Genomic DNA, 21,327 nt, shown 5'->3' on the forward strand with positions numbered 1-21,327 from the left:
CAAGCTTGTCACAGTAACTGTTTCTCTGACAGAAGGACTGTTTGTTTATCCTCTTAGTTTAAATATTTACTTGCTTCTGTAGAGATAAAAGTGCTCACCCTACTTCTTGTATTTCTGAGTTCCACAGTCCAGTTTCTACTGTTTCACACTCTGTGCACACACATGGTATTTGGTACTGACTGGTGACTCCTTATTTTTCCCTATGAAGAGATGGGGAGACAAGACAGGTAGGAGCAGGATAAAGGCTTTCCAAGGACATTGTGTTGAATAAAGCGAGGATACCGTAGGGTGGAACTCTGGGCTTGATGGTTCTGTGTGGCAGTGTGAGCCTGCGGTGTGTTGCCCAGGCCTGGCATTAACCTGGACTTTCACACTGGCAGAGAAACCTCTAAGATACTGCATAAATCATGGGCATTGGTGCAGTGACACTGTGTGGCTAGATTCTAGGATATCTGCCGGTCTTGAGTTTATCTAGTTTATTTTATCTGTGCTGACCACTGCAGGTGGGAGCTAATCTCCTGAGAAAATGATTGTAAGCAGATGCTGTGTGAGTAGGAGAGGTAGGTGAATTGAAGTAGCGAAGATACTTGAGAATGTTAGTGAGGGGAGCACATTAAGTGCCTGAGTGGATGGATCCCTCTGGAAATTGAACTCATTAGCCCATCATCCTGTGTGCTGGTGGGCATTGGTGTATTCTTCGTGCTTGTTGCTCAAATGTTTTTACCAATTTCCTAGACTAAAACAGGAGTATTCTCTCTAAAAGCAGTCTTCAATCAAAAAGCAAGGGCCTTTAGCTTTACAACAAAATAAACAATTTACAAACTCCAGAGAGTCTCAAATGGCATGTTTTGTTAACTGACTTCTCATCCCTGTACTAGGGGTAGCAGAGGGTTTTATGGTCATGGAGGATGGAGTTAGAAGAGAACTTCTGCTTTAGTTGTTAATGCTGAACTCTTGCACTTGCCAGCAAGTTACTTCAATTTTTATTGCCTACAACAGCATTGTAATAAAATGTTTTATTGTTTTAAGCTCTGCAACACCTCTCTGAGCAAGATTTTCACATTAGTGCCATCTCTCTCACAAAACCTTTCGAAGGTACCTGATGCTGTGCTGCCTTTTTTTACCCATGTCAATTTGCCCCCGCTTCACAATATCTTCCCTGCTCCCTTTCATGTACCAAACAATAAAACAACAAATGATGTGAATTGTAGTGTAAAGTTTTCCCAGTTACTTTAGGTTTGTACTGTGGCCTGTACTGTGTAGTGCACTGCATTGCAGGAACACCTGTACTACTGGTGCCAAATGGGGCTGACTGGGAATCAGAGGTAAAATAATCAGAGGTCTGCCATCTCATGGCTAATTAACCAAAGTGCAGCATTCCTCCTAATTGTTTACCAGGTCCTACAGTGAATAGTGCTGGTTTTGCTGCCTCTGCCACCTGCCTTGGGTTAGCTGGAGTATGTCACCATGATGGATTCGTGGAGTCAGGCTGAAGTGAGCTCAGACTTTGTGCCCCTTGTTGGCTTGTGTGTGTCCACTTGCAAATCCTAAGATGAATATTTTATAACTCTGAAAAAAGAGTCAGACAAATTAGGGGAGAGGTCAGGGAAAGCCAGGCGCATTCGGGAGCTTCACATTTGCTCAGCTGGGTTGGGGTCAATGCAACTTAGTTCTTATTCTCCTGCTGTAATGATGAGAAATCACTTAGTTCCTCGGAGGGATGCTCTTGCTGATCACGGGCTGTCAATGCATTAATTAGTGGTCTTGCACTTTGTATTAACTCTCTTAGCAGTTCATGTGTTCTCAGCGAGTACCATTTAATCGGGGAGATAATGCTTATTTAAGCTTACTGCTGTGTGTCAGTCTCTAGTTTGCTACAGTTCCTTTCCCAGGAGCTATTTAAAAGATTTCTTAGGTTTATGAAAGTCCAGTTGTCATAGGAATGACTGCTCATCCATTTCAGAACAGCAAAGCTCTGTGATTTTATTGTCACATTTATATTCTAACCTTTTTCTCTTTTACCTAGTGAGAGAGCAGCTTTGGTGTTGAAGAGAAACCTCGGAAAGGAATGGGCCCTGTTCTCTTGAAGCTGTTTGCCCTGATCCCAGGAATGCTGTAGAGGTTAGTGACGTGAATGCTGAAGGGCTTTTGTGGAAATTGCCTTTTGATTTGTAATTGGCACACTCTTCAATAAATTCTGCGTGCAGCAGTTCATTTGCCTGTCACTGAAAGAGAGTTAATTCAGGCACTGTCAGAACACAGTCAGCTTAAAATTGCTCTACCCAAACAAAATTTAGGGTTCTGTTTATCTGTGTAGGTGCTGTAGAAATGCATAGCTGGGTGGCCACAGAAAGTTTTGTGGGTGCAATGCATGCTCAGAGACAAGATGCATTAAACTTGAAGATTTTAATTGATAGATTAAAAAAACCCAAGATGAAAATGATCTTAATACATGATTTGTTTTTGAGCTTCTCAAGTCTCTCATTTTTACTTTTGAGAGAAGAATGCTGCTGCTCTTCACGGGCTAGGAAAGGTCCATTCTATATCCACACAAAGGTAAAGTTATTTCTGTCTCAAGTGACTTGATTTCAGTATTCTGTCCTAGTTCCTTTGGATTATGTACAAGCTGTATAGACTGATTACCGTGAGTGTTTTTCCCAGTAGCTCTATACTCAATCCTGCTACAAATATCATGGCCTACAAGAGGCTTCCTCTTGAAAGTAGAATATTCAATCTAGTTTGCTTTCACGTTTTTTGGGAAGCTAAAGAGGATTAAGTGGATTTATCACCCAGTGGATTTCTTCTTAACTAGTGAAGTCAAAAAAAGCTTGTATAGCTATCAAATCCCGTAATGCTTGGTTTTGCTGATGAAAAAGAAATGTAGCAAGTAAAATTAGATGAAGTATTGGGAAGGGGAGCGGAAGTGGTAGGCCTGTTGAAGTGCTTCTAAGCAAAGGGGTGAATTTCCATGGGAAAGTTGAGTTAAAAATCTATTAAATCTGTCTGGTTACTGTAAAGGATTCTAATCTTTGTTAGTTTACTTTAAAAGCATAGATGTGCGTGGTGTGGCTGCTGAAGAGTAGTGTCAAAGCTTTGCTAGAATGCTCTTTAAGATATAGACCCTTTTGGAGCAAAAAGAAAAACAACACAGTAGAAAAAGGGCTGCAGCACTTCACAGACGCAGAAAGTGAAGAGGTGACCCCAGTGGGAAAAGGCATTAGTACAAGGAAATGCTAGCTGACATTGCTCTTTGAGGCATGTAGAGCTCAACAACTACTCTTGCAAGGGGTGCCATTTCTTATTGAGAGCTTTAGTTATTCATATGTTCTCACCATCTTATTTCATATAAAACTGAGAGTTGTAAAGTGTTGAAGGCGAGTTATCACTTCAAGTTTAACAAAAGCGTAAGGAAAGACAAAAATCCCCAAACACTTCCTTCCATCTGAAATCCTGCATTCCAACATCAATGCTTTCATTCTAGCTCTGTGCTGCTGCTTTTGTTTCCAATGTTTTATTCATTAACAAGAAAAAAAAATCTGTCCACAAGGGGGTCTAGTAGAAATATGCCTTTTTTTACTTTCACAGAAAATACCTCACTCCCTTCAACCCATTGTGTTTAGATTCTTTTTTTATATGTATATATTCTCCTTTATGGAGAAAAAAAAAGATGAAAGGCTCATCTCCTCTCTTGTTAGCCTCCCCCTTGACTTAGTAGAAATTTCAAGCAGACTGTTGAGTGCAGGCTATTTTGTGAATCTGTGAAGACTGTCTTACTAGCATCATGATCTGCTGTTCAGATACTTATGGAGGAAATACTTCCTTGAAACTTAATGCATCCTGTTCTTCCAGTTCCGAGGACGTGCAAGAACTGGCAGAGCTTAACAGCTGGGGTATACCACTGCTGTGGTTTTATCCCTTTCAGAGCTGAGCCTGCTACATTTGATTTGGTTGAGCTCTCCATGGGGCTGCGTTGAGTTTCGTTCCAGCTGTGGCCTGACGTACCTGCAGCTACGTGGATAAGAGTAAAACATTTGATGCAGTTATGAGCACATAGAAGATAATGAGATAGGGGAAGGCAGCCAACCAACATGAATTTGCCAGGGAGAAAATTGTGTCAAACTGATTAGTTTGCTTCCTTGACAGATGAATTAGATTAGTGCATAAGGGAGGGAAGGGGTAGAAGTGATACAAACAGAAGGGTGTGAGGTTTTGAAGGATGTTCTTTTGAATGTAGTACGTGTAGTGGTTTTTTTAAAAATGGAATCTTCCCTAAATTACTATATTGCAAGAGGAAAATTTATTAAAGTGGTTGATTGGAGCAGTTAACAGGGATTCAGGATCACTTGGAAAGGCATTTGAAGTAGGCTTCTGTAGTAGCTTGCCATGCCTGGATTTGTCACTAATGGCATCCATGATTTAGATCATGGAGTACAGTTTACTTACAAAATGAGCAGATGATGTCAGCTTGGGAGTAGAAGGGTGCCACAAAGGGTTTATATGAAGGTGTTTGTGATTGGGGTGAGCCAAGTGTTCGTGTGTGTTCATTTGACTTGACTCACCCAGTGTTTGTTTGTCATATTACAGTAGCTCAGCCAGTGTATATAACTTTACTATGTTGATTTTACTGAGTTGGATGGCCTCTTCCAATACAGTTTGTGATAATTCTCTATTCTTTAGTAAAATTACAGCACTGAAACCCAGAACTTGAGTGGGAGTGGTTGTTACTGTAACAAAACAGTGTATCTGGATTTGGGGTCTTGGGGCATGGCTGAATTATACACATGGAAAGTAAAGAACACTTCTGGAAAGTCCCAGGATTTTTCTCTTGTGCCAGAGGGAAGGGAAGGTTGGGCACTGTAGAGTACACAGCTGCTCTTGCAGGCTTTTAGGAGTGCCACCTCCTTATCTTTCCACCCTTGGCACATCAACAGACCCAGCTGGGAACCTGACACTGGGGCTACCTCCCTCTGCTTGGTCTCCATAGTGCAGCTAAAGCAGCTGGTTGGACTAAAAGCAGGTGCTCCTACAGCCCCTCTTCTCTTCCTGCATTTCTGTGAGCATAGTTGAGAACACACACTGCCATCCCAGTTGCTGTATGAGGTTCAGGAAGGATGGAGGGGCAGGGGATGGGGAAAAGCAATGCTTGAGGTATTCAAGCTGTGAGTTATTGTTTGCCTTGTTGAAGATGTACAATAGGGAAAAATAACTTCTATATCATTTTTGCTAGGTTGCTGGAGGAGTTAGCAGAGCTTCCCTCAGCACCTCAAGCCTTTTTCCTTGCAGGATGTTGCCCTAATGTTTGTTTATTTATAGTAGTTCCTTTCTGCCACAGGGAGAAAGTGCATGAGTAGGGAGGAGTGACCATATTTTTTAAGAGCTTTTGTAGAGTAAGATATGAAATGTGGAAATAATTATCATCTGGGATGGTGTTAGAGAGGTCTGACATGCTGCTTTGTTTTAAAGTCCTGGTGATAGAAAAGGATGTTTGTGTGCCGTGCTTTTGTATACACAATGCATTTCCCATAGTTGTCAGGTTATCGTGAAAGATTAATTTCCTGGCTCCCTTAGAGGTAAACACCAATATTTCACACCAGCTCAGTAATTTTTGCTAGTGGTAGATTAATGCCTGAAACTCCTCTTGACATGTTCCCATCTGTTGGTGATGCCATAGTCTCTTACAGATGTGAAACATAGTGAGGGGAAAAAGTTTTCGAGGTTATTTCTGCGGAGATGCTGCTCGCTGTTTCTGTGATCCCTGCTGCTGTTTCCGTGACTTCTTGGAGTATGGCTCTTTCTCTTTGGGATCCTAGTAAATGTTTTTCTAGCAAAACTACAAATTAAACTGATGATAGATGCCCCTTAGCAGCAGAAACCTGGTGCACCAGTGGTGTAATTGGAATGACAAGAATGCTGTGAATGTTTCATGCCCAGTCTTCTGTCCCAAGTAGAGGGTGCTGGAAGAGCCACTTCTGATGGCCTTAGGCAGTCCCTTGGAAAGTCTTTTAAGTCCCATGAACTGAAACAACTGGAGGCACAGTAAACCTAGTTTCAGAGCTTTCTCTTGTTTGATTATAACTTCAAAAAGCTACCTGGGAGAAATTTCAAAGGCAGGTTCCTGTAGATGCAGGAATAGCTGTTCAAAGCTGGGAGATGAAACTTCTGTGTAGCGGTTTTTATAAGTGAGGAGATAATAGTGGAAAAGTGGGCTGCTGTCTGGCTGTATTGCAGTGAGAGTATATTCAACTGCTGTTTACTCTTCAGTGTTGCTAAAAGGTCACCTTAGGGGAAGACAACAAAGTCACCCCTGTAGTATCTGCATGAGAGAAGTGCTAGGAAGAGACTGCTACTCTCTGCTTTGCTCCATGGTTCAGGATGACAGAACTCTTTCCTGTGATAGAGATGGCTATCTTACTACACCTTCTATCTAGTCCTCTAACATGGAAGCCTTCAACAAACAGTCTCTCTAAAAGGCAGGATTTAATTGCAACAATAGTTCCACAGCAAAGGCTTCTGAACTCTTATGCATCCATATAATCCTTTACATTTTTATCATACATTCCTTTCTTTGACTTAATTTTACTCGTCTGTCAGAATTTTCAGATGTTCTCTCAAATACACACTCCACGTTGCTCCATCTGGGAGTAAGAGAAAGAGGAGGAGCTGCACCTGAATGCTGCTACCCCTCTGAGCTCTGTGTAAATTACTCTGCTTTTAGAGCATCCTTTCTCTGTTCAAATAATAGCTGTTATCTAACAAGTTGATGTAAAAATCCTGAACACCCTCCTATTGTTGCAATTAAATCCTGGTATTGGGCACTTATTTACCTAATTCTTTAATGCATCTTTATCAACATATTGCTGGGTTTCACTCTGTTTATTGCATTGTGTTTGTCTTAAAAATAAACAAGAGCAGTTATCCTCATTCTGTGCAGTGCCACTGCTTGCTGTCAAAGCTTCAAAGGGACACAAAACTAGAGAAAAGGGATAGCATTGAAAAAACCTTGTTTTCTCCCTTGTGGAGAGCAAGTTCTGTCCCCAGGTTCTTTGCATCCAGAAGCAGCCAAGCCGTGTGCAGGTTGTCCAGGTGAGCCCGTATGCTTTCACAGATGCACTGCAGAGGCCAGGACTTGAATTAAATAACTAGTAAGTGATTTCTGTAGCTGTAAAAGACATTACAGTGCATTTGATATATAATTACTGCCTTTTTTTTTCATGTTGGTGTTTTTTCCTCTAGCAAGGAAGTGTATTTCCTTAGTGTGTGTATTGTGTAGATAAATCCAAGGGGAGAATGTGAGTAACCTCCACTGCAGTAGTTGTGCTTTTGCTAAGTGGGTGTTTAGGCTTTTTTCTGGGGTAAATTCAGTTAAAAGCAGTGTCCACTGTAGTCATTTGAACATCCTCCTGTGGCACTGTGAGAATTCTTTTCAGAGAGCAACAGCTTCAATCCTGATTTGTTTTCTGTACCTTTGGTTATTACTGGGGAAAGGGGCTAGTATAGTGTCAAGACATAACATGCAATAACTATACCCATAGTTGTTGATAATGGATCTCCTTGGAAAATACTACCACTTCTGAATAGTTTTTATTAAAACAAAACAACTGGCAGTTCTAGATTGTATGGTGCTGTGCATGAAAGTAGCATTGCAAGCTAGAATAGTAAGCACTGTGAAAAAAAACCCAACAAACCCCCCAACAATAAACTCCAAAAAAAGCAGAAAAGTTAAGAAAAATCCACATTGTATCTGATACAGATTCTAGTAAGGAGTGTCTCTTGTTCCTCCCCCCCCAATAAAAATTAGTTCTATTGTAACAGAAATTGAAACATATTTACTTTTCTATGAGATAAATAAAGCAGGAAAATGTCATCTTACAAATTCATTTGTCAGCCATGATACGTCGCTCTCGTCTGCAGTGACTGTGTTGCAGACCAGATGTCTTTTTGCTCGACTATACAGTTTGTCATCTTGTTCTGCTGCTCGGGTGATTTTTGGTTTATTCTTTGTAAAGCAGCTGTGTCAGTTACCGTGGCCTGGGCAGGAGGAGGGATCCCTGGGCAGCTGGGAGGGACCAGCTGCTCCTTCCCTGACAATCACACCCGCCTGGGCACTGGTACAGTTGGCACTGGGGGATGTCGGCGCAAAGCTCGGGAGGTCCAGCTGACTGCCAGAAGGATGTTTACTAACGAAGGGCTGGCAGTGGCTTGTAGGCAGAGGAACTTGCTCTCTCCTGTTAATGGTATCTTGCAAGGAGAGGATTTGAAAAGTAAGATGCTTGCGCTGAACTTCAAGAATTCAAGGTAGGATGAGACCTAAATGAATGCAACTACTCTTATTTCTTTGTATGATACTTTTTTGACCCCTAGACTAGCATTTAATTACGTGACTGGCTTGTGAAGTTGTACTACTTCTTGTCAGACTCTTCTGGAGTTGTATTTGCTGTTACAGGAGAAACTGAACCAAATGACAAGCTGAGATTTAGTCAAAGTGTAGTGATATTTTGCATAATGTAAGTAATAGTGCACAGTTTTCTGTGTTTAGGGTGTTGGCTGCACAGAAATAAGTCAAAAATAGGTAAATTACATTTGTCATTCCATCTAAGGAAGAAAATAATTGATTTTAGTTTGACATGTGCATAGTTTTTGAAATACTGGTAATATGAGTCTGTTCTCAAGTGCAGTAGTTCTGCTGTGAAACAAGCATGTTATCCACAGTATTCTTAGAAATTTAACAAAGTCAGAGAACTGATCATATTAAAATAATATTTTCCTCATCTCTGAGTGCTATAGGCTTCAGTTTTTCTCTTTGAATAAGAGAAGCTCACTTTTTGTGGATTTCTAGCTGTCCTATTTAATCTTGTAGTATATTGCAAACTTCTGTTGAGAAGGCATATATTCACTGTGAAGTACAACTTTTATGTTGGCATTATTGCCAAGCAGGAATAGAACACGGGTAATGAAGAGAAAAAGAAAAATAGTTTTAAAAGTAGTTATGGTAAAGAATAAATACACCAACCCCTTTACTAGCAATAAAAAGTAAGCTAAATAAGTATGGATTTTTTAAAATGTTGCAGTTTTGTCCCTGTACAAGAGACTCTAACTTTAATGTCCAAGAATACCTACACCCACTTAAGTCATTTAATAAGTATGCCAGTGAACATCAGAAAAAAATTGTGACTGGAGAACTAGAGAGAACTGGAAGAGTGCCTTGACTTGAGCAATTAATATTGCTTTAAAAGTCTGCAGTTTTAGTTTGCTTTGTATGTTTGTATTTGTGGTGTTTGTGTTTTTTGTTTGTTTGTTTGTTTAGGTTGACCATGACCTCCCTGGGCAGCCTGTTCCAGTGCTCTGCCACCTCAGTGTTAAGTTCTTTCTCGTGTTGAGGTGGAACTTCTTGTGCTTTAGTTTATGGCCATTGCTACTTGCCCTGTATTGGTCACCACTGAAAAGGGTCTGGCACCATCCTCTTGACACCTACCTTTGACATATTTATATGTATTAATGAGATCCCCTCTCGGTTTTCTCTTCCCCACACTAAACAGGCCCAGCTGCCCCAGCCTCTCCTCAAAAGAGATGCTCCAGACCCCTCCTTGTCTTTGTGGCCTCCACTGCACCCTCTCCAGTAGCTCCTTGTCTTTCTTGTATTGAGGAGCCCAGAACCAGACAAAGCACTGCAGATGTCACCTCACTAGGGTAGAGTAGAGGGGGAGGATCACCTCCCTTGACCTGCTGGCCACACTCTTCCTAATGCACCCCAGGATCTCATTGGCCCTCCTGGCTGCAAGGCCACACTGCAGCTCATGATCAGATTGTCACCCAATAAGCCTCCAGGTCCTTCTCTGCAGAGCTGCCCTCTAGTAGGTCAGCCCCCAGCCTTTGCAGGTACTTGGGGTTATTCCTCCCCAGGTGCAGGACCCTACACTTGCCCTTGTTGAACCTCATTAGGTTTCTCTCTGCCCAACTCTGCAGCCTAACAAGGTCCCACTTAATGGCAGCACAGCCTTCAGGTGTATCAGCCACTGCCCCCAGTTTCACATCATCAGCCATCAAATGGCCTCAGGTTGTGCTGGAGGAGGTTTAGATTGCATATTAGGAAATATTTTGTCATGGAGAAGGTTGTCAGGGATTGGAAGAGGCAACCCAGAGAAGTGGTCAGTCACCAGATGGTGACCTTCATTGACCATTGCTGGAGGTATTGAAAAGAAGTGTAGATGTGGCACTTGGGGACATGGTTTAATGGTGGGCTTGGCAGTGCTGGGTTAACTGTTGGACTTGGGGGTCTTAAGGGTCTTTTCCTAAATGGTTCTGTGATTCTGTGCTGTATGGTTTGCAGCAGCTGATTCCAGTGGAGCCCAGTGGATGTCTCTGGACTATCCTAGTTTCAGTGTAGGGGAACCCCATCTAGGAAAAGTCATCTCAAGAAGAGTCCATTAAATGCTGTGTTCACGGTGCCCAGCTTCCTCACCGTTTATGGAGGGGCCTTTGCCTAGGGATGTGTAGGGAATGGTCAAGTTCAGCAGCTTCCTGTTGGGTGCAAACAGACAATGGAATAATGTGGTATTTGGAAGAGATCGGTTACTGTCTAAAATGCAGTAGAGTTGTATCTGCAAGTACTTCTGCTGCTTTTCCATTCATCTCTGGCCTCAACTGCTAATTATAAGGTCTTGGGCTGTTTTGTTTTGCACTTAGGAATACTATGAACACGCAGCTTAAGACATTAATTTACTTCCTATTGCTTTAGAAATAAACAAGCATTTGTGCCCAGGGTTTAATGCTGATTTAAATGCTGATACGCTGCTGTTTTTGTTGCCGTCTTTCTGACTAGATGGTAGCAGAGAGAGGAATTTTATTACATCAGCCAAACATGTGCTGGTAGGATCACTTTGTTGTTTTTCTTATCCATGTTGTTAGAAACAAGGGCAGCTCTATGGAGACAAATTTTACAGGTAATGGGCTTCTGCTTACTGCTCTTTCATATGCAAATTTCCTAAAGGCAGAAGAAATGTTCTGCTTTTGGGTATATAAATGGCTGTTTTACATGGCTGGAGGAACTCCATGCTTTAGATTTCTGTTGGGAAGAAAAACCACTGCAACCACCACCACAGATGGGGATCTGCTCTGTGTAATACCACGGTCCTTTAAAAAAAAAAATCGTTGGCTTTTTTAGCTAAATATGAAAACTGAACTTAGACTTGCTATTGTCATTGCTGAATTTGCTGTGTGGGGCTGCAGTGCTTTGTGCATGGCCTTGCTGCTGGGATGTACAGGCTCTCTTGTTCCAAGTTCCCTTCCCCATCTTCACCACCGCACATCCCCACCCCCCACTGCTTGGAAAGGCAAACGAACCAAAGCACTCTTCCCCATTCCTAATAACAGCTCACTGTTTCATTATTGATTCTAATGCAGTAACTTTTCTAGGAAGGCTTTTTTTACTTTGCTTGTTTACTGCGAATGCCTGAGCCACCCTCTGGAACACTGCTTTTTTCCTACACATTTATTGATGTCTGCATGCCAGCCAAGCACACACACTTGTCTCTTAAGGTCCCAGGCGTTTTTTACTTTTTTGTTTGTTTTTCTCTGTGTGTGCCTGCTCTCCTCTCACCCCCTCACCCCTTTTTTTTTAATTTATCAGGAGCTTCTTAGCAGCATTTCCTCTCCTGAATTGCATGGTTTAGTCATTGCCACGCAGGTCAGGTTGGCAAACTAAAATTTCAGTTCTGCTCTATTCCCAACGGGCTGTAACTAGTACTCTGTTTGTCCTATTAATCCAAATCAGTTTATATAGGCCTTCTGAAACCAAACCAAAACAAGAAAACCAGCATTCAGAGGTGCTCAAGATATTTTGCCATGAAACATATCAAGAATTCAATTAGAATTTGCTCTCCAAGAATATTTTGGAAACAAATAGCCTGTTCTGTTTTGGTTTGGGTTTTTTAACCAGTTATTACCCATCTTTATAGTATTATGCATATTTTTCCTGACACTGCATAGGTTAGTTGGTTTATAAGCTTCTCGTGTAATGCTCAGATTGATTTCTCCATTTTGGATGATTTTGCTGAGCTGTGAATGTTTCTGAGATATTTCAATTCTCCAGCGTGTTCAAAACCAGAACAATGTTTCAGTTCTTGCTTTTCTTCATTATATTTTTCGGCTGTAGGTGTTTATAGCAGTATTGAGGTTTGCAGGATAATAGGGGTTTGCTTATCTGCTGTGTTGCCAGTTCAACAGGTGTGATTACCACTAATCTGGTGAATTTTAATTTCCACAAGTGATCTGCTGTGTTTACAGTATATTCCTAAGGGTAACATTGAAAACCAGAAGTTTTAATCCGTAAGTCCATAACCTGTTAACTTACTAGGCATAATTGTTCTGTAAATGAGTGTTCCAAAAATACATGTCGGTGGAGACATTTCTCTTATTTTTGTCATCTTTTATGTCTGTTCCAGACAAGTTGGGACTTTGCTTTTGCCTACCAGGATTTTTGTGTTACATGTATTTTTGTCTTCTCAGTTACCACATTTCTCTGGCAAATAGTGTCCTCTGCACTCCTTGAAGGAGAGGAAGAGTTGTATGTCCAAAGCTAGTTCAGACTTTGTGGCAGTCAGGGCTGGATTGCCAGCTTTGAGACCACATTGGAACAAGTCAGGGGAGTGGAAAAAATGCCGTAGATGTGTGATTGCACAAGCATGAGCAAATAGTTTCTTGGAGCCTGAATGTCTATGAATGAACCACCTGAATGTGCTATTGCAGGTGTCTCCTTTCTAACACAATACCTGTGTAGAGCCAGTACTTTGATCTTTACTGTAACCTGTGGTTAGGGTTAATGAAACATGACAAGATACATTTATTTTCTGGAGTGACCATTCCTCATCTTGTAAAGCAGAAAGGCTTCTTTTACACATGAAGAGTTTTCTTTGGTCCTCAGCCCTACAATGGCAATATATTTTGCCTGGCACAAATTATTTAAAACCTCTTCCTGGTACAAATATTACCTTTTTTTTTTTTTTTTCCAACCCGAGGAGATACTGTGGAGTGAGAACAGTTTGAGGTATGGAGTTTTAGACTTCCTTGATGGCTAGCAAACCCAAACTGGTTTTTGGAGATTAGATCTATGTTTGTATGCAGATGAGGTGGTTTAAGACTTTGCATTGAAATTCAGAGATGAAGCTGTGTAGAACCCAGCAGTTAAATGTGGATTTCGGGTAGCCTTAGGGTTGGACTGTATTTCTTGGTATTGTTTTGTGAAGAGATGAAGGACTGTCTATACTGTTATAGGTACCTCAAAGATGAGGTTTTCTGCACAACCTGGTTGGATGTTGGTACAATATTTATTACATGCTATTTGGCTTCTGAAAAGTCGAAATTACTCATTCAATTTCCCTGACCTTTTTCAAAAGCTGCTTTTAAACAAATGGTGGATGTACCTATTCAAATGCTGACAATGCAGATTTACCTTTTGGTTCTCATGGTTGTGTGTGGTAGTTCAAGATAAAATAAGAATTCATCTTTCATTTTAGTTGAAAAAGATGTAGAGTAAAATATACCAAGGCAGAAACCTTAAATGAATATGTGTGGTCAGTCTAAAGAGCCTATATTTGAGCTTTCTGGCAGTTTGCTTTGTTAGCATTTGCAATTCTGCAGGTTGATTATCAGTTCATTACTGATGAAAGTGGAAGTCTTGTTAAAGTCTTCCTTAAAGAAAAGCAGTACTGAGAATTGGGTTGGTGATGGTGGCAGATCTTAATGGGTGCTAAATGAAGATGTAGGAAGCAAATTTATCATCATCCAGCCAAAAATCCCATTCTAGGTGCAATGTGGACAGATTTGTTCCTCATAGGAAAAAGTGACCCTCATGTTTGCTTCCTTTTGCACTGTCTTGTCTTTGCTCTCTGTAACAAACATGTTACTCCTTTCTGTTCCACCAAGTTAGGAGTTTTGAACACCATCCCCAGATATCTATGAACAACGATTATAATCACATCCTTTGCCTCCACATGTGCATCAGGAGTCCTTCATGCTGGGCAGCTGTTGTTCTGTGCTATTGCACTAAAAAATTATGTTGAAGTAGGCTCTTCAGTCGCAGGGGCAAAATGGATGGTGGGTCTGCACTTGAGATGTTGAAGTTGTCTGTGCTTTTTGTGTACAGAAATGGAAAAGAAGAAAATTGATGAAATTTGAACTGTGGTTTGGAGAAGTACTACACATTATTTTCAGCTGTGGTGGGATTCAATACTTTGGTTTACAGGCTGGATTTTTCAGAGGTGGCGGAAGAAATGTTTGTAGCGTGGAAATATTTTGTTATAGTGCTACAAGTAATTTTTGGAAATTTTGTGATTATTAATTAAAGCATTAGAAAATGCAATGAAAGGGTTGTCTTCTAGACGTAAGCTTCTACACTAGTAAGTCAAGAAAGACTTTACAGAAATCAAAAGCAGTACTTTATTTCCTTATTTGAACCCGATGAAGTTCAAAAAGTTGATAGAACTAAAGGTCATTTTCATTTAAGTTAATACTAAATAAGAAATATGTGCATTATTAGTCTTTAGCAGACATCTTTCCTCCATCCCTGCAGCATAGGTCAAAAGTATCACTGTTATTTAATTGTTGTCCTTTTACACTGAATATAAAACATTAACCTTCAGGAGGGTACAAACCACAGGAAATCTGTTCTATCAGCACTTGCTATTATGTGTCATTATCATGAATAATTTGTGGGAAATGGACCTGCAAAGAAGACTGATAGTCCCTGTTTTATATCTTTTATCTTTCTGACTAACCAGTTACTAAAGTTCTTCATATTTGTTGAAGCATAAAGAATTTTTGTTTGCAGGGATTTCAAGGCATTAAGGTCAGATTGAGCATAAAATAGCATTTCTAATGTTGCAAATAACAAAAGAATTGTATCTGTAACTGTCATCTGATTTGAGTTCAGAGAACAGGAAAAACATGTCCTGAATTAGGATAGCAAGCCTTTTCTTTTCTTTTTTTTTTTTTTTTTTTTTTTTTTTTTTCTTTCTTTTTCTTTCTTTCTTTTTTTTTTTTTTATTCTTAGAGGTGTTAAAGCAAAAAAATAACTGCACTGAATTCTCGGATTTGGACACTGCCTGTGAACTGAGATACCTCTGTAAGCATCTCTTCAACACGTGGAAACAAACCAGTATTTCATTAGATTGACCTCTGCACTCTTATATTCATCTAAGAAAGGGAAGTTTAAACTTTTAGGTGATAACATTAGGTTCCTTGAGATGAGTTTTAAATTATTTCAGTGTGAAAGAAAAGAAAAGCAAAGCACACACCAAAAGTCATCCTGAAATAATCGTGTGACCTTGCAAATTTTGGACTGAAATAGCTCCTGTTTTAGCCAGATGACCAGCTGTTTAACAAGAGGGAAACATAGTATGGGAATGGGCACTTTTATTACTAGGGCAACACACTGGATTTGTTTCAAACCCTGTCTTACAGGGACCAGACAATATTCCCCAAACGAAGGTGTGCTAGTTCAGTCTGTCAGGGAGAGCTCATGGCATCCTTTTCAGCAACACAGCTTCCTTGTGCATGATTTTCTTTGTGTGTACATAGCTGTTCTGTTTGGTGGTGGTTGGAATGGCAGGAAGTAGTTGTGTTCCTCGCCTCCCCTCCTGCTGATGTTTTTGTCTACAAAGAGAATTTTTTATTCCCGCTCAGTTCTAAGCACAAATGGATGTGTATCTAGCCAGTAACAGCTCTTTATTGTTTCCTTTGAAGGCCACACAATGTCCTTTTGAATAGTGCATATCCATGATCATCTTCAGAATGTTAGTATTAACTACATGGCTAGGGAATCTGAAATTAAGGAAAGAAATATCAGACCTAGTGTGGAGGGAAATAGCAGGTGTGGAATTTACTGATAGTAATGGGCTTCTGTGATTCATTATAACAAGAAGACTTTAATTTCATTTTTCTAAGATAGTTGAGGTGGAGATGTGTGCTGGTGTCCCATTATAATCTGCAAAGAAAGAAGTTGATTCCTGTTTCACTGCTAAGCTGCTGATGTAATACCAGTACAGTGCCTGGAGAGACACTTGTGACTGTAATTATGAAGCAGATAATTACCTAGCTGCTTATTTAAATAACACCCTTTTGGAACTAGATGCACAGCTTGGACCTGTAATAGTTATTGTGAAAATGAACGTGTCTCATCCAGCTTCTGCCTGTCTATAATTTTTTTTCTTCACAAATGTTTTGATAGCTCTAGTAGTACTACCCATACATTATCATACCCTAACTTGTGTTAATGATTAGTGTGCATGTTGTGTTTTTCTTGCAGTGTCTGTTTTTGAGCTTTGTAAGTTGTTGGTATTTTCTGTAGCATAATTTATGATCACTTTTCCAACAGCTTCCACTAACAGTAGGAAAACTTTTAAATATTGTGAAGCGTAGAAGTTACTTCTTGGACTAACTCCTGTGAAGCTTCTTCAGAATCTCTTGCATTCATCTTGTGGGATTCTCAGATAAATTTAACAGAAAAGTGAAGAACTTGGTGAATGGCTTTATTTCAGAGATGCTGAAATAGATCAGCCTCACTTATGCTCATGGGGAAATGTGCAGCCATCTGACAGCCAGTGGAAGAAAACAAAGGGCTTTCAAAGTAAGGATGCTTGTGCTTTGCCTTCACTGCTTACTCCGTTGCTCTTCTGGTGGAGGGAGACACTTCTGCTTCTACCACTAAGAGAAAAGGATGTGTTACAAGAGCGGTGTTTTGATTGTCACTGTCTTTGTGCATGTCTGAAATCTATTCATTGAGTGTCTTATTTTAGTTTTGGTCCATACATAGCACAGCTGCCATTAATTCACATTTGTATCTCCAGAAGATGGGTGCAGTAGATTGAACTGCTTCAACCCTCCTGATAAACTGTGTACCTGTCCTAGTGAGGCTGCGTTAGTCTGCTCTTGCTTAGTCTACTCTTTCAGAATAAATTCTGACTTCTTCCTCAGCTCAAAAAAGCCAAAGACTCAACAGCTGGAATGTCCAGCTCACAAATTTGCTATGAAGAATGTACCTACTTGGACCTGCTGGGGGAAGTAACTCATCAGGATGATGATGTAAAGAACGTGTGGCTGCAGCAGGCTGAACGTGCCGGAAGAGGGAATATGAGGCAGGGAAGAGCCAGTCTCCTGTCCTGAGAACTCGTTTCTGTCCTTGCCTCTTCCACAAAACTCCTCTTGAGGTTTTTGGGATTGCCCTCTAATTGCAGCCCTAGTGTACTAGGCGTTTAGCTTTGAGATCACAGGCTGAGAGGAGGAGGACATCAGCTGGTCTCTAAGGGACACAAGGCAAGCAAGCAGAAAGATTCAAGCATTGGAAGACAGCATGCAGGATTAGTTGCTCCCCAAAGTATCCTAAACTAGATATCCAACTTATTAGACATCACCAGTTTTAGCATAAGGGGGTGAGTGTGTTCATTGTGTGTATATTGAGGCTGTTAACATGCCTGTGCTGTGGGGCAGGTTTGTGAAAATAGGTTGGTTTATTGGTTGTGAGTCATTCTGAACTGGCAGTGATGAGTGGGACAGAAGAATCCATGAGGAAATTCACTGCTGGGTGTGCAGAGCAGCCTTTCTGTCCATGTTGCAGTAACTAAGGTGTATCTGAGGGATGAAGTAACAAAATACTGAGCAGCTGCTTATGAAGCATCTTCTGGGAGAGGCAGGAGGCTCTTTGGGGACTGTAGGAAGTGAGTGTGCAATTTAAGACTGTACTGTAATGCATGTGCAGAGCCAGGACAAATTCAAGCCCTACAAGCAATTACAAGGCAGGTGTTCCTTAACTTGCGAGTTTGCTTCTCTTAATTGCTGTGCAGGGTGCTTGATTGTCATGTGCTGTAAACAAGCAGTTGTGAACAGGTGACTGCTACTGAAAATACTGGAATCATTTAATTTTTGGCATTAAGGAGAATGCAGGCCTTAATGCTGAACTCAAGTCATGTGTAGTGGTTGCAACTGACTGTGAAGACTGTGCACATGAATTCACTCAGTAGAACAGGAAAGTCCTTTCTTCGGCATCTTTTTTGTTTGTAGGAAAAGGTTTAGGTGTACTGCTTTCTCTTTTGCAGGCCTAAAGCTAAACAAAGAAAACCTCAGTCAAAATATTTATACAGGAGAAAGTAGCGACATGTTCTTTCCCTGTTCACTTTCACATGTCTAAGACTTGGGCCTAATGTTGGAGCTCCCAGAGCCCACAGCTCTCTTCCTTGTATATCCGTAAGTAATCTGTACAATGATAATGAGAGAGAGTATCATTGTATTTGAATTGGCAAAAATAACTCACAGAAATTCTTTCAGTATTCAGGTACAATATATTTCAGATGATGATGCATGGAGCCCACACTTGCCTTTTTTCTAATAGGACAGGAACATAGTAGGATTCAACTCTGGAATAATTCCACAAGTAGTAACTACTCCGAAATTTATGTATTGTGTACCTTCAGGTTAATTCGCAGTGGAACTGAGGGTAGACTTTCCATGATTCTGAAGACTGAGCAGAAAATACTGCCAAATAAAGCAGGTCCAGAGGGCAGGTAATATCATTAAAGAAAAGAATCGTGTATTGTAAAGATCTCAAAGTGTAAATATCAGTATTACTACCCCGTCTTCGCTTTGTACAATGCAGCATGGACTCTGTATCTGTGAAAAATATCAAGGAAGTGAATATTTTATTGTCAAGAGCGTTCCCAAGGCAATGTCTTCTAGGAAGGTTTTCTTGAGCATTGCAAGGGTGTCTTTGGGACAGTAATCTGAAATTCCTTGGACACTGTGGTGCTTTGGTGTATTGTTTGGTTTTTGGGTTGGCTTTCTTCTTTTTGGTGGTGGTGGGGGGTGGAGTTCTAACTCAGTTAAGTACACACAGGGAATATATTGATTTTTGTGGTGTTTTTTGATTACTTCTGGAAAAAAGCGCCAAAATTAAATCAATGTGAATGTTATTTATACTGTGTTATTTCCATTCTCCCCTCCTCTCTGCCCCGTCTTTTACATTGAGGTTTAATACTTGATCATACTATGGAAATAGACAGGAAGGGACCATGGCTGTATTAAGAAAGTGAGAATATTTCAATTGTTCTCTGCATTTGTCATCCCTCTGGGTTAAAACTGCCCCAGTGGAGGTAAATAGATCTCATCTTGGAGATGCTGTCCCAGTAGACTCCCGTTACACGAGGAAAATAATGTGTAACAGTTATTTGGACTTCTCTGACTGTAAGATAGTTGCCCCATCTACAGCTACAACTATGTGGCTGAACAAGTGCAAATACCTGTTCTAGTGTGTGCTTAGGCTGAAGACAGCAATAGGATTTAAAAGAGAAATTGTCCACACTAGCAAAAGTCTACAGCGGTGGTGGATTCAATGACAATATCGTTTTGGGTGTTGGATTTAGAGTACTCAACATTTTGTTAATCATAAAAAGAAATATAAAACATTATCTTTAAAAGATTTTATGAAAAAGAAAATACAACTTTTTTTTTCTTGCTGCTTAGACAGAGAGGCTTTGGCTCTTTGAGCTCACATGTGGTATTCTGTTAGTTTACGTGTTGTTACAGCGAGAGAAGAATTCCCAAACTGAGAAGCTGGAAAATGCTTTGGGTTTCTGGAGGAGACACCTCCATTTTTAGCTGCATGATTCATGTTGATTTGAAGTCTTACCTGTGTTATTTCTTAGGGACGATACACTAAAAGTCAACTGCAGTTCTGTCTCATTTTTCTTCAAATGTAAAAAGCCAATGCACGTTTCCAGCATGGGCTGACAGTTTCTAGCTTGTACATTGGTGTGGGGTTTTTGATGACTTCTCATTTCATAAATTCTTTTTTTGCATAGTACCAAAATGTTCAGTAGCAATTAGTTCCTTTTTTTTCTTCTGTGTTAGTAAAATGCTGTTTTTTGAACATATTCCAAAAAGGTATCTCTTTCTTGGGTTAGGGGGAAAATATTTTTCTTTTATCAATGCTTCCTACTAGTAGTTGATTATCTTCATTTTTACAGGCATAACTCCAATTTGTTATTGGTCTTATTTTCCTGGCTTTAGTACCCAGCTATCATCTTTCATCACAACTTAATCTCTGGATTTGAGTTCTTCTTCCCTGTTGCTTTAATCACAGCACTTTTGGAATCATCACTTCTCCTTTTAATAATTGACCCTTCATGGTAACATCTCTTTTGGATAATTGAAATAATTAAGTTCTCTAACTTTCTTGCTGTGAGGCATTATCTACTCTTTAATAATTCTTATAGCTGCTACTGACCTTTGGTTTTTTGACTGCCTTTAAGCAAAGAGATGTAGGGCATTACAATTCTGTGGAGTATTTCATTGCTGGTGGTCTTAACTTTGGGTATGGAGCCGAAACAGTTTCCCTTGTTTTCCCTTACCCTTTTGCTTTCTTGAACCTCGCTGTGAGAATAGTCCCTTCTGCTGCAGTGTCCAGTTTGCTACATGTGTTGAGGGATTATCTGCCCTGACCCTTACAACTCTTGTGCAAGATCCTGCCTGACAGGCTTTAGTCTCACATTTGGAAGATTTGGTCTGTGTTGTTTCGAAGACTAATAAAGGACTAAATACAGGCGCTGTGTTGTATCAATGGGATGTTTTAAAAATAGGGCACACGTGATGTGGTAAAGCTGAACCTGGGCAAGATCAAGCAGGAGTTCAGAGCCCTGAGATCATGAGTGAGGGGGACAGGGGCCCAAGTGATCTTCTACTTTATATTTCCAGTCAGGGATTGGAGTACAGGCCCAGAGCTGTAACTTCTGTGATAACAGGACATTCTTCAAAGAATGCAGGCTGCTGGGGAGAGATGGGATCCACATGCTTATAGAGCAAAGCAATCTGCTAGGGGACTTCAGCCACCCTGATGTCTGCTGGAAAAGATGGTCTTTAAAGGTCCCTTCCAACCCAAACCATTCTATGATTATAAAACAAGTTTTCTTGTGCTTCAAGAGAAGACTGAGGTGTTATTCTGCAGGCCCCCAGTAGCTGAGGTATGAGATGAATGACAGCTCCATTGGATAGCTTTGTCTGTTTGCCATAGGAAAGTTAGGAAAAAATTTAAGCATGTCTCTCTATGATAAAACCAATGTCTGAAACAGTTTGAAGGTCTTGTGTGATTAGATTTTAAAGTATATAACTGGTACTGATTTTATTCTAGAATTAATTTGAGAATACTTTGCAATAAGTAGATAACACTGCTGTAGAAGATGTGGAATGTGCACCTAAGAATTGTAAAAATGGTCTAATAAAAAGTACCAAAGCATTTTGCAGTGTTCAAAGCCTGGCAAGCTGTGCTTTCTGCTGAAGGGTATCGGA

The 21,327-nt window shown here is 40.4% G+C and overlaps 1 protein-coding gene across 8 annotated transcripts in view; it reads left to right on the forward strand.

Annotated features, from left to right (window-relative positions):
- The first annotated feature begins 2,024 nt into the window (after window positions 1-2,024).
- The window catches only part of WDFY3 (WD repeat and FYVE domain containing 3), a 132,558-nt gene continuing 113,255 nt past the window's right edge, over window positions 2,025-21,327 (forward strand). For 7 of the 8 annotated variants that reach the window (XM_018073365.3, XM_018073382.3, XM_018073370.3 and 4 more), the window contains exon 1: window positions 8,169-8,295. In XM_018073365.3, coding sequence (XP_017928854.1) covers window positions 8,171-8,295 — 125 coding nt within the window. In that variant the 5' untranslated portion in view covers window positions 8,169-8,170. Of the gene's footprint in view, window positions 2,122-8,168; window positions 8,296-21,327 lie in introns of those variants that run through there. The other variant, XM_018073410.3, reaches the window with a different exon arrangement.

This window comes from Manacus vitellinus, unplaced genomic scaffold (genome assembly GCF_001715985.3).
Source record: "Manacus vitellinus isolate BGI_N305 unplaced genomic scaffold, ASM171598v3 scaffold_0_pilon, whole genome shotgun sequence".
Taxonomy (NCBI): Eukaryota; Metazoa; Chordata; class Aves; order Passeriformes; family Pipridae; genus Manacus; species Manacus vitellinus.